The sequence below is a fragment of the Poecilia formosa genome, unplaced genomic scaffold (genome assembly GCF_000485575.1).
Source record: "Poecilia formosa unplaced genomic scaffold, Poecilia_formosa-5.1.2 Scaffold105, whole genome shotgun sequence".
NCBI lineage: Eukaryota > Metazoa > Chordata > Actinopteri > Cyprinodontiformes > Poeciliidae > Poecilia > Poecilia formosa.
In genome coordinates this window covers 682,916-696,023 of record NW_006800044.1, presented here as the reverse complement: position 1 = coordinate 696,023, position 13,108 = coordinate 682,916, and the positions used below count along the sequence as shown (strand labels likewise).

Below are 13,108 nucleotides of genomic sequence, written 5' to 3'. Positions count from 1 at the left end.
TCCTGCAGGGTATCTGATTACTGATAAGGCATAGCTGTTTATTGCACGGATCTTGTTCCTGCTATTGAGCTGGCTTCTCAGGACTTGCCTTAGTCATTGGAGGTATTTGGCAGTGGGTCCTTTCCTTGCGACCTCATCGAGGTTGCCATTTGCTTGTGGTATTCCCAGGTACTTGTAACTGTCCTCAATGTCTGCTATGGACCTTACCAAGCTCCGCCCAGAAACGCCCCCTAAAATCCCACGTGGCTGCATGGCTCACAAACAAAGCCTCGCGGAGCTTAGTTTCTATGTGTAAACATGGCGACTTTAATTTCGACTGACTCTCTGCAGAGTATTTCTGAGTCGATTAGTGTAGCAATTCTGACGGATTTTCAAAAAATATCGGACGGATTTTCAAAAAATATCAAAATAACAGGGGAACCAACAAGTTCATGTCATCTTTTTTGGGTGACATCAAGGTGTTTGAGCCATGCGATGCCTCCAACGTTGTGCGCGTCGCAGCTAAATGCTACCGGTTGATGAGAAAAACAGCAGATCCTCACACCCTCAGCATAAATATAGCTGTGGACAAGATCACTGATGCCTATTCTTCTTGCAAGGCTGGGTAAGTCAGGCATTCATGGTTTTGAGGGTTACTTTTGAAATCAGTGACTTCTGTTGTTGGCAAATGTTTGAGTGTGCCAAGGCCTGACATACTGTATTCGGTGCTAGCGTGGCTAACACGATTACAGTTTAGTAAAAAGCATTTTCAGGTAAAATAAAATCATTAATATGTGTCAGATACGGTACACATTGCAAATTGATCTGTTCAGCTAACGTAAGACTGTGTAACAGACAGGCTTCAAGGTGTAGAAGTTGTATCGGCACTGCCATTATGCTGTACTTAGCTAAAAGGTTTTCATAATGGATGTTTTTATTACTGAAGCTGTAAAGCAGAATCTCAAATGGATAAACAATCACTCAAAATATCCCCATTCACTAAACACAAAGAAAGCAAAGCAATAATACTTACACCAGCACACACTCCTTTGTTCTTATTGATCCTATGATGGTTGAGCTGCAAATGCGGTCGTGCACAAGCTTTGATCCAAGCAAGGCATCCCGTTTCAGTTTTTGGAAATCTGTGAATTTTAGTTCCACAAATATGATCAGGATACCTGACATCGCCTGACAGTGGAGAACCATTCTTTTTCGAGTCCTGATGCAAAAACTTTCTGCCAGTCTGCTAGTCCACAATGTACATTAGCATGTGTTTACTAGTGTGTCTTGTGTTTGAGACGGTCACGCACGTGGTAGCTGCGCTGTGACGTGAAATGGGCATTAGCCAATGAAACGTGACCCCTGTGGTAAGGTCCATTGTTCCTTCTGGGAGTGAGACCCCTTCTGTGTGGATGACCTTCCCTCTCTTTGTAACCATTCGACCGCACTTCTCTAGTCCGAATGACATCCCAATGTCAGTGCTGTAGATCCTGGTGGTGTGGATCAGTGAGTCGATGTCTCGCTCGTTCTTGGCGTGCTGTAGATCCTGGTGGTGTGGATCAGTGAGTCGATGTCTCGCTCGCTCCTGGCGTACAGCTTGATGTCACCCATGTAGAGGAGGTGACTGATGGTAGCCCCATTCTTGAGTCGGTGTCCGTAGCTCGTCTTGTTGATGATTTGGTTCAGGCCTACGCAGAACAGCAGTGGGGACAGAGCGTCTCCTTGGTATAGGCCACATTTGTGCAAGTGGTTTGCAGTTGGCTTCAAGGGTGATTTTCCACAGCCTGTTAAGGAAGAAAATAATATCTAAATTAATTAACTTTAGAAAAAGCCTGGCTCTCTCTTCCTCTGGATCCCAGGTCCTCTCGGCGAGCCACGTGTAGCCACAAGGAAAACAACAATGCGTGTTGACGTCACAGAATTACAGAGTTTAATCCAGTATAAGACAATGCATAAACTTACACAGAAACTGCAGAACAACAGAGACATACATTCATTTACGTGACATAAATGGAAAGAAGAAGAAAAGCAAAGATGTGCAAAGACATCTTTTGAGAGTTGCAAGAGCAAATCTAATTTGTTACTTCTGTGTAGAAAATTTTATAGTAAAAGGTGTATTCTTATCTTTAATTTATTCAAATAAGGCGTATCTTTGCTCATCCAACCAGGAGCTATCTCTGACCCTCTATCTGAAGCCAGAAACCCCTGCCGTGTTTACGGCCTTTCACAGATGAGTGTGAAAACTGGAACTTCTACTGTATTGTTTTCCCACACAGATAAAAGGCAGTTCAAACGATCCAAGCAAACCATCTGCTGTAACTACAAGTAACATAAAGGTCAATAGGCCAGAATAAGTTACTGATTTAAAACCACAATTTAGGCCATTTGAATCAAGACATGTTAAGTTTTAAAACTAGCTTATTTTAAATTTATTTTCTCAACAAGCCCCATCGAGTTTTATATGTGTGTGTGTGTGTGTGTGTGTAGGTGTGTGTGTGTGTCAACATTGTGCAATTTTGAGGACTTAGTATGTTTTGCAAAATGGGAGTTCCTGTGAAACCACCTTCACGATCAGTATCTTTTTCCTGTTTATTAATGTTTCTTTCTCATTTTATTTTTGCATAAGGTCTGAAAATAAGATGGAAACAGACATTTTTTATTGCACAGAAATTTAAGAACATTGCTTCTTCAGATCGATGAACAATATATACACATTTAGGAAAGTTATCCTGAGAATATTGTTGATTTGTACTCGTGACATGTGCAATGACAATAAAGTCGAATTCTAATCTTTTCCGTCTCTTAAGTAGACATACTGCTGTTGTGGGATTCAATGACTGTGCATGAAGTTCAGGACGGAATGCAGGAGGTGCTCCAAAAAGTCTGGATTCGTGACATTTATTGCTATATGCAATGAAAAATAGTGATGTATAAATCCAATGTCACCAAAACCATAACTTTGAAGAGGTGGTATTGTGGGTGTCTGCTTCTCATGAAGCTCATTGCAATAGTTCAGAGGTATATGAAACTTCACCCCTTGCTGCAGTTGATATGCATTATCAGGTGATTTTCAAACAAATGGTTTGATGGGTCCTCATAATAACTCAGACACAAAGGCTGACGTCGTAATAAGTCCTTCACTTTGTTCCAGCCCGTTTTTGTGTTTGTTGTCATGTAGTTGTGTGATTTGTACAAGTGGATGACTTTGCATCAATACGTAATACATTACTTACAGGAAATACAATAGAATTTCTCATTGATACTGTGCATCAAAAGCAGCAAAATACATCCGACCTGAGCAGCCACACAGTAACACAAAACATCTATTTCAAACCAAATCACTCTTACAAACTAGTGATAAGTCCTTAAAGGGCTTTCTTTCACTGTGAAGAAAATCAAATATCCTTTTTTTTTGTATTGCAATGCACTGTCATTTTGCTCACTCCTTTTCCTGTGCAGCAAAATCTGATTGGCAGCTAGATGAGCTGTGAGGGAGGAGAAATATTACAGGGTGAATAGATAAAGCTCTGAACAGTTAGAGCTCAACTCAGACTGAACTCAGACTGAGACTCCTGCAAAATGGATATTGGTAAGAGTTTTTAAAACTACAATTAATTTGGATAGTGTTGCTGTTATGTTGTACTAGCAGGAATGAGTAAGAAAATGTATCCTCCAACTATCCTTTGAAATAAAGTTTAGATGTGCATTGTCCATGCTTAAACAAGTAATCTTGATATTTCCTAGTCTGTCAATTCAAATAAACTAGTTGTAATTCAGATGTCTGTCTTTCATCTTACGTTGCACATAAAATTATTATGTTGTTATATCACAATTTCTTGTTCTTTTCTATTCTTAAAAATCTGTTTTCAAATATTTCCAATTTTCTGTCATCAGATTCGGTTCTGAAGCATGTCCAAACATTCTCACTGGTCGTCTACTGCCTGATTATTCTGGTGGGGACGGTGGGTAATGGTCTGGTCATCTACGTGACCGGCTTCAAGATGAAGAAAACAGTCAACACTGTGTGGTTTCTCAACTTGGCTCTGGCCGACTTCCTCTTCACAGCGTTCCTGGTGTTTACAGCAGTCTCTCTCTCTCAGCAGCACCACTGGCCCTTTGGAGAATTTATGTGCAAACTCAACAACTTTGTGAGCTTGGTCAACATGTTTGCCAGCGTCTTTTTTCTGGCAGTCATCAGTTTGGATCGTTGCTTGTCCATCTGGGTGGTGGTGTGGGCACAAAACAAGCGCACCATCCTTAAGGCTCAAATTATCAGCGTGGCAATCTGGTTGGCTGCAGGGATTTGCAGCACACCTTACGCCTTTTTTCGCATTACGTTAGACCATGATAACAAGACATACTGCACTTATTCTCAAGAAGAAAAACAAAAACGGATTCTGACTATTTTTCGTTTCCTTATGGGTTTTCTCATTCCATTCCTGGTAATACTTTTCTCCTCTGTTGGTATAATCATCCGTTCCAATCATCTGCAGCGGGCAAGAAAACGGAGATTTCATCGCATCCTTTTCTCTATTATTTTTGCATTCTTCATCTGCTGGTTGCCATTTCATGTTTTGAATTTAATAGAAGCCAATGACCAGCATCTCCACAACGCTGTTTTAATTGGAAGGACTCTAAGTGTCAGTCTTGCCTTCATGAACAGCTGCCTGAATCCCATCCTCTATGTTTTCATGTGTAACGAGTTCCAGAAGAAGCTCAAAAAGTCACTGTGTTTTGTCCTAGAAAGCGCTCTGGCAGAGGACCATTTGTCTTTTGCGTCATCTCGCTCATTGTCATCTCACTTCTCACGGATTTCTCGAAAGTCGGATTCCTCAGCCCCAGAACATAAGCGCGTGGATACGTTGATTTTCAGAGAGTAGGGTGGCCTAGAGTAAAGGAAAGGCAACGAAACAAAATCAAATGTTCAAACTCTCGATGAAATGGCAAGAAAAATGAAACATGTCCAAGATATTGCTTGACATACATTTGTGGATTGATAGAGACAATGACGTGCACCTGTGGAGTGAAATAAGAAGAATTTTTGCTGTTTTATTTTTCTTTAAATGATTTGTCTTTATTTTTTTAAACAATTCCAATCACCAATCCTTATACCAGGGGTGCCCAAAGTCGGTCCTCGAGAGCCGGCATCCTGCATGTTTTAGTTCTCTCCCTGGTTTAACGCACCTGCATCAAATGATGGCTCGTTAGAGGCTCTAAGAGGAATATTGACAAGCTGAAAAGGTTGTTGCTACCACCAGGGAGAGAACTAAAACGTGGAGGATGCCGGCCCTCGAGGACCGACTTTGGACACCCCTGTACTTTACCCTTATACTGTGTGATGTATGGCAGAATATTTTGATCTGTGTGACTATGAAAATGTAAGGTTGTTCAGATTTTGCAAAAAATTAATGGAAATATTTTTAAATGTTTTGTATTTTTTTTCTCTGTATCTCTGGGCTTAATAAACTGTGAAACTGCAGATTTTTGTGTGTCTATCTTAGTATGTATGCATGTATTACACAGTCAGCTAATAACAGTTTAGTTGCAAGGCTCAGTTGAAAACAAGGAACAAACATAAAACACCCTTTTCAGTTTATAGGTGGGCAGACAGAACATATGCCGTGTATAAATGAGTAGTGATCTTGTCTACCAAGTTCAAAAATTATTTAGTTTTAGCCTCAGTTTACGACATTATTTTATGAAACACAGGTGAGGTCCAAAATGAAACAGTTTCTGAGAAACTAAGCATCATGTGTTGTAGTTTGTTGATCATGTTCAGGATCATGATCAACAAACTAAAACATGTGATGATCATGAGTTGTTTCATCATTTACTTTCATTCTAAATGAAAGCATCTTTCATTTAGAGAAACTAAACCAAACTTGTCTTTGGTATCTTATTGGCAGCTTCCTGTTTTGTTTGGGATAGTCTGGCCCTTTCCAGTCTCTTTACTTCCTGGTTTATTACTATCTATGTTTCCTGGACTTCTCTTAGTTTTTAGTCTTTCTTCTAATTGTGATCTGTTTGTGTACTGCTTATTAACTTCTGGTTTGTGTTCAGTTCCTGTTCTGCCATTCATTTCCTGTCTCTTTTCTGTGATTATGCTCTCAGATGCTTCCTCTCAGCTCATTAGTCTCAGTTGTTTCTTGTTCTACTCATCAGTTCTCATTAGTATATTATCCTCTTGGGTTGTTTGGTCATGACTGGTTCATCAGTTCAGTCGTACCCTGAGTAATTCTGCCCTCCATGTTCCTGATTTGTTTTTGGGTTCATTTAGTTTCATGATGTTCAGCTCTTCAGTTTTTGAATCTCTGACTTTGTTTTTTACTTAATCTCGACCTCCCCCATTGCCTGAATTTGAGTCTTACACAATCACAAATATCTCAAAAACCTTATTTGATAACTGCATAGTTATTTTTCTCTTGTTATTGTAAGTTTGCACTAACTGTAAAGTTGTATTCTTAAGTTTTCACCTTTGAGTGAATATGAATGCTCCCATTTGCTGCTCTTACCTGAATTTCCTCACTGTGGGGAAAAGGATGTTTCTATTCTATTCTGACATACACATTATACCCTATTTGCCTAGATTTTGTTGAAGTTGTGGATCAGTCCAATTTGTTTTCAAGACTATTTATAGGTCTGTTTTACTTACATAGGGATGTCTGGCCAAAGTGGCAGATTGATGTTTTCCAGCATAGAGCAGGTGGTTTCAAAAAAATATTGATAAAAATTAATAACACAAAAGTTAACTTGGTGCAAATGGACATTACTGAACTTAAAGCAATTGAAATGAATGCTACAATTACAAAAATGAGGCAGCAATACAAGCAAGTAAGGTAAATAGTGTGCTCACCCACTTTATCAACGTTCAAATATCTTACAGTATTTCCTAGTTTCCTATAGTAGGAGGCAACAACATGAAGTCATTACTGCTACCTAAAACCAACAAAGCCTCAAAACACTTTAGCTAATGTTTACCATCAAAACTGCTGACTTTGTTTGCCACAAAACTGGGGATCCGTTCCTTAGTTGTTCTGAGCATTACAGATACCCATTTTATTATTTTATAAAATGTTTAACTTGACTGCTGTTAACAAAACTAAATCACTGGTGTTAATGCAGGAACATGGTTTTTTTGCTTGCATACTGCCACTGTTGTCATAAAAAAAAAAACACTCAGTATTGCTACACTGAAACTATGAATGCCCTCAATGTTAACAATGAAATCAGTAGACATAACTTATTACTTTAGCTTCTCATTTAGTCATTGTTTTTTAGTCCAAGCTTTCTTAGCGTTTTCATCTGTCTTTTGCTGTTTAACATGAATAGCTTCTGGAAATATGTCAGGACATTTGGTAATTAAATGTAAACCTTAATGAATGAGTTCCTGTTTACATGGAAAGCGGAAATAAATGTTTTAACGCTGCTCACCACGATTTCCTATTGCAAGTATTGAAGCAGACTGATGGGAACTCTTAATTTATAATATTGCACATAATTAGTCCCAAAATGAAACAGTTGTGAAGTTTCTGACACATAAATGCGTTGTGTCTGGTGAATGGCTTCTATTATAAATGTAACTAATCAAAGCAACCATGAATTATTGGCTATTTGTTTGCCATCGATTCATTGACATAAAAAGAAGCACAAAAAAATTAAAGCAGAAGTTCTAACACTAAGTCTAGCATCCGTTGTTGGTTTTAAGAAAGGGATGTTCTGTGGCTAAAAATGTGTTGCTTTTGAAAACCTACAAGCTACAGCTTTTCATGTGGTTCAGTGATCTACAGCTTGTTTTAAGTGCTCAGAAATCTAAAGTGATGTATTATAAGAGTATATTTAAATCACAAATGACGCAGCCCGTTGTTACTTTTCAAGGTTATTGTAAGATCAAGTTTGTCTCAGGTTTTATGATTGATTATTTTCTGGGTTTTGTTCACATTAAACAGCAGGTAAAAAACTTGAAGCTGAAGTTTGGTTTTTATTTAAGAATTAGATCTTGTTTATCATTTGAGGCTAAGAAACATCTCGTTGCTGCCACTTTTATTTCCTATTTTAGACTATGCTGACAATATAAATGCCATGTTCACACTGGTTGCATAAGCTGCATTGTGTTTCTCGCTGGTGTAGGAGTCCTGCCTCACCACTGTCTTCTTTGTACATGTGTTGGCTGGACTGTCTTATTCACCCATAGATTCTACCACTTTTATTTACAAAGTTATCTTGGGTTTACTCTTCCCCATATCTCCTGTCCCTTATTGTTGGAAAATTTTCAGGCGGTAGTTTTCTGCACTCTGATATCTTCATTTTAACTATTCCTAAGGTTCGCACTGATCATGGCAAGAAATCCTTCCAGTTTGCTGCTCCCTCACATGGGAATCAACTGCATAAAGACGTAAAGTTGAAGGAAATGGTCCCTTTTGATGTGTTTAAAGCCACTCTTAATCAGTTTGTAAATGTTTTTTTTAAGTGTTTTGACTAATATTAAGATGCATTTTAGTCCTATTTTTACTTTAATAGTTGGATTTGCTTTTGTTTTTATTCCTTTATAATCCATACTTACTTTGTAATCGTCCAAGTGCCATTGCCAGTCTTGGCCAGGTCTCTCTTGAAAGAGATTTTTAATCTCAATGAGACATACCTGGTCAAATAAACAGTACATACATTACAAACAAGATGTTATCAAAGCTTCCTTTTTCATTAAAGGTTCTTGTGGTTTTTCTGAAGAAAAACACACAGAGCTTAAGGTCTAATTGTGAGAAATAATAGTATATCATCAATCAAAAGGGGGGATTTTTGGCAGAGTAAAATACCTGGTAGAAAATGAACCTGAACCAGAGCGTAGGGGAATCTTCACTTGAGTCATGGTTATTTCATGTGGTTAGAAAGAGACATAAAACTATTTAAGAACTATTTTAAAAACACATTTTACATTCAATGCGTCACATTGAATCTAATTACTGTACTCCTGTTTTTTAAGTAGACTGAAAGACATGGTACCTACTGAAAATAGAAAACAAAATCCACTGTCTCACTGGAACTGCTTTAAGTAAAAGTGTCACAGGGCCAAATATAGCTTCATGTTTGATCAAAGGTTTGGGAAGAGAAAGTCTGTTCGAAACTGTCTGCCACTTGAATGTTTGTTTTTTATGTTTCTGTAATTGGTCATTTTGGAACTGACACTTGACATTAAGGGCTGTAGGTAGTTTGAATGTTAGGAAGGGAATAAAAGATGATTTAGGACCATCTCGTGGCGTTTTGGTAAGAAGGAATGTATATGACACATACATTGTTCGATAGATTGGATAGATGGATAGAATCATACGTTTGGCGAAATATACAAATAAATTATTTGCATATGGAATAATCCACAAATGTCTGCCTCTTTTGGCCTTTACATTTTCATACAATTAATATGATTTCATTTCATGGTGAAAAGCCTTAGGTGGTACTTTTGTTTTGTTGACTCCTGTATGTCCACGCTGTCTTACTGGCAGATGCAGCAACGGAAAGGGAGGAGTGTAGAGAGAGAAGAAATGTAGTTAAGATGAGATATAAATCAACTTAGAAAGAAGACCTTGCAGCTGCCGGCAGCATGGGGACTGGTGAGTTACTCAAACAGCATCAATGCTTTTAAAGCTCATTCTTAATTTACACAGAAACGTTTGATTGTTTAACGTAAAAACACAGATTATAAATTTTGCAAATTGATGTTTATGTTGTAGGATGTAAATCTCATCTCTAAAGACTGTTAAAAAAATAAATAGGTTAATTTTATACACACTTATACCGAGTTCTTCTAGAGTTAAGTAATTTTTCTATTTTAATATAAGCTTTTTGTTGAGTAAGCTAAAGTTTTTAGGTCAACTTAGCTAAGCGTGGCTTTGTACAGTTTCCTTTCACTGTAACTTCACAGATGCAAAAGAAAGATAAATATAAAGGTTTAACCAACCAACAAATTCACTGCTAGCTAAAAATCTAAAATATGATTAAATTTTACCTGTATGCAGCAATAACACACTTTAATTCGAGAACTTTGCTGTGGATATGTCTGCTGATTCAACAACTTTTTGCTTTTTGTCTGAGAATGCAGCTGCAATGAGAAACATGATAAGATTTTGTGAATGCATCATTGTGTGTGAGGGAAGGCATTATTGCACAGCGCCTGCAAATGTTCTCTTTGTGCATTCTGCTGACTCTCTAACAAGTGTTTCCATTTCTCTTCATCAGATAACACAACCATAGACGGTTCATCTGGACTGAAATCAGCTCTCAAACACATTCGCACATTCTCTCTGGTCATCTATTGTGTGATTATAGTGGTTGGGACAGTTGGTAATGGTCTGGTCATCTATGTGACCGGCTTCAAGATGAAGAAAACAGTCAACTCTTTGTGGTTTCTCAACTTGGCTCTGGCCGACTTCCTCTTCACAGCGTTCCTGGTGTTTACAGCAGTGTCTCTCTCTCGGCAGCACCAGTGGCCCTTTGGAGAATTTATGTGCAAACTGAACAACTTTGTGAGCTTGGTCAACATGTTTGCCAGCGTCTTTTTTCTGATGGCCATAAATCTGGATAGATGCCTGTCTACGTGGGTGGTGGAATGGGCACAAAACGAGCGCACCGTCCTTAAGGCTCAAATCATCAGTGCTGTAATCTGGTTTGCTGCAGGGATCTGTAGCACACCTTACGCCAGATTTCGCATTGTGACCAACCAGGAGAATGTCACCCAGTGCAAATACGAAAATAACATCCAACTAAAATGGACTCTGTACACTTTCCGCTTTGTTGTGGGCTTCCTCATCCCATTCTTGGCAATATTTCTCTCTTACGTAGCAATAGAAATACGTTCCAAGCGTCTGCAAAATGTGAGGAAACACTTATCTCACCGCATAATTGTTTTCATCATCGTTGCATTCTTCACCTGCTGGTTGCCATTTCATGTTATGAGTTTTATAGACTTAGCTTCCAAGAATAACCAGGACCTTAGCAAGATTGTTGATATTGGAGGTCCTTTGACTGTGTGTCTAGCTTTCATGAACAGCTGCCTGAACCCCATCCTCTACGTTTTCATCCGAGACGACTTCCAAAATCAGTTTCATCAGTCTGTGTGCTTTGTTGTAGAAAATGCTCTGGCGGAGGACCTTTTGCCATCTGTGTCCTCTCGTTTCTTGTCACCACAGTTGCTACGGGCTGATAGAAAATCACAGACCTCTGTTCCTGTCTAGGAGAAATACATAGGAATTTAACTACATATCTAGAATGTATTGCAATGTATGTATAGAGAAAATATGCATGTGAATTCTTTTTACTTTATTTAGCTTTTGATGTTTTTTCAACTGTAGGTGACTTTATTGTGTGTGATTTCCTTAAATGTTAAGTCTTTTAAAAAATATTAGTTACGTGTAGCGATTTATAGTCTAAGTTGACAATCTGCACCACATTAGCTTAGACCAGAGGTTCCCAAACTGTGGGGCACGCCCCCTAGGGGGGGCGCCGTGTCATTGCAGGGGGGGCGCGGGAAGCCGTCTGGATGAAAATAAAACAAAACATGAACACTGTATGCGCTGGGTTTTTACCTTAGGATGGTAAAATGTTTGGAAACCACTGGGGGGGCGCAGAAGAAAAAGTTTGGGAACCACTGGCTTAGACTATTATAAAGTAAACAATTTGAAGACTCTCTCCATTGATCTGTATGCTAACCTGCCTAAAATGTTTCATATTTTAGGATGTTGCATGGTACAGAGGTAGAGATGGTTCCTTTTATACAGAGAATATCACTATAAACCCAGAATCAAAAATATTGAGCTCATAATACTTGTATTTGCCTAATTTGAGTATGCTCATTTTCATTAAACTGACCTCTTTCATTTCCCTTTTGATTTTAAATCTGTTTTAATGTCCTTTGGAAACACCTGCTTAGTCTGCAGACATGCATTCCTAACACAGAGCATCTCTCCCTGATAGTCATGAAGTGCTTTAGTGGTCGTGGCTTTCATTGTGGACTGAACTGACATCACTGTGGACCCACATCAATGTGTGTGCAGGAAGAACCGACCCACAGCATTAACACAGGATTCGCCCACTTAGAAAACCAGGACTATTATCCTCATCTGCTCTTTGTGGATTTCACACCAACATTCAACACACTTTTACAACAGACTGATTCAGAACTTAATACACCTGGACTGAGTCACACCCTTTGCAACTGGATTTTTTTAAATATCTCTTCCTGCCCTGTCACTCTCAGCACCGGCTCCCTCTAGGGCAGTGTGCTGAGCCCCTTCTGTTTATTCTGCTCATATATGGGACTGCTCAGCAAACAACTCCGTTGCCTCATTGTGAAGTTTGCAGATGACACATCTGTAATTAGTCTGACAACTGGCAGGAGGTGGAGCACATGGAGGGTTGATGCAAAGGAAACAACCTCTTCATCAATGTGAAGAAGATAAAGGAGATGATGATACACTGTCAGAGGGACAGCAGTGGATGTGGTCTTTAAGCTACAGGTACCTGGGTGTACACATCATTGATGACCTCACCTGGAGCACGAACGTCTCCTGCCTGATTCAAAAAGCACACTACTGTCTCTACTTCACTGGGATGAGTCTGACACCGGAGGTCAGTCCTGACATTATGCTACAGACGTGGAGTTGAGAGTGTCCTCTGTCTCTGCATCACCATGTGGCACCGCAGTTGTTCTGTAGCAGAGAAGGCACAGAACAGCAATGCAGAAGGCGGTGAAAGCTGCACAGAGGATGGTGGATTGCAGCGTCTTAACCATCATGGACATCAAGATCTCCAAATATAAGAAATGGGCCTCCTGCATCATGAAAGACTCAACTCAGCCTGTGCCTTCCAATGTTTTTCCTCTTCCCTTCATGCAGAAGGTTGCAGAGCAAATAGCAGGACCGCAAGACTGAGGACTGGTGAACTATATGGTTACCTGTAGCTCCTCCTACTGATATGTTATGTCATGTTGAGAAAATAAATGTAAAATAAGCTAGTTTTAAAACCTAACATGTCTTGATTCAAATGGCCTAATTGTGGTTTTGAAATTAGTAATGTATTCTGGCCTACTGACCTTTATGTTACTTGTAGTTACAGCAGATGGTTTGCTAGAATCGTTTGAACT

The 13,108-nt window shown here is 39.1% G+C and overlaps 2 protein-coding genes across 2 annotated transcripts; both read left to right on the top strand.

Moving 5' to 3' along the window:
• Positions 1 to 2,691: 2,691 nt before the first annotated feature.
• LOC103143114 (C3a anaphylatoxin chemotactic receptor-like) lies at positions 2,692 to 5,090 on the top strand. The gene is made up of 2 exons (XM_007559527.2): positions 2,692 to 3,568; positions 3,874 to 5,090. Exons 1-2 carry the CDS (start codon positions 3,559 to 3,561, stop codon positions 4,857 to 4,859), a joined length of 996 nt encoding a protein of 331 aa, XP_007559589.1. The 5' UTR covers positions 2,692 to 3,558; the 3' UTR covers positions 4,860 to 5,090.
• A 4,481-nt stretch (positions 5,091 to 9,571) lies between these two features.
• LOC103143181 (C3a anaphylatoxin chemotactic receptor-like) lies at positions 9,572 to 11,419 on the top strand. The gene is made up of 2 exons (XM_007559619.2): positions 9,572 to 9,581; positions 10,207 to 11,419. The coding sequence occupies exons 1-2, from the start codon at positions 9,572 to 9,574 to the stop codon at positions 11,199 to 11,201; spliced, it is 1,005 nt and encodes a 334-aa protein (XP_007559681.1). The 3' UTR covers positions 11,202 to 11,419.
• The last annotated feature ends 1,689 nt before the right edge of the window (positions 11,420 to 13,108 follow it).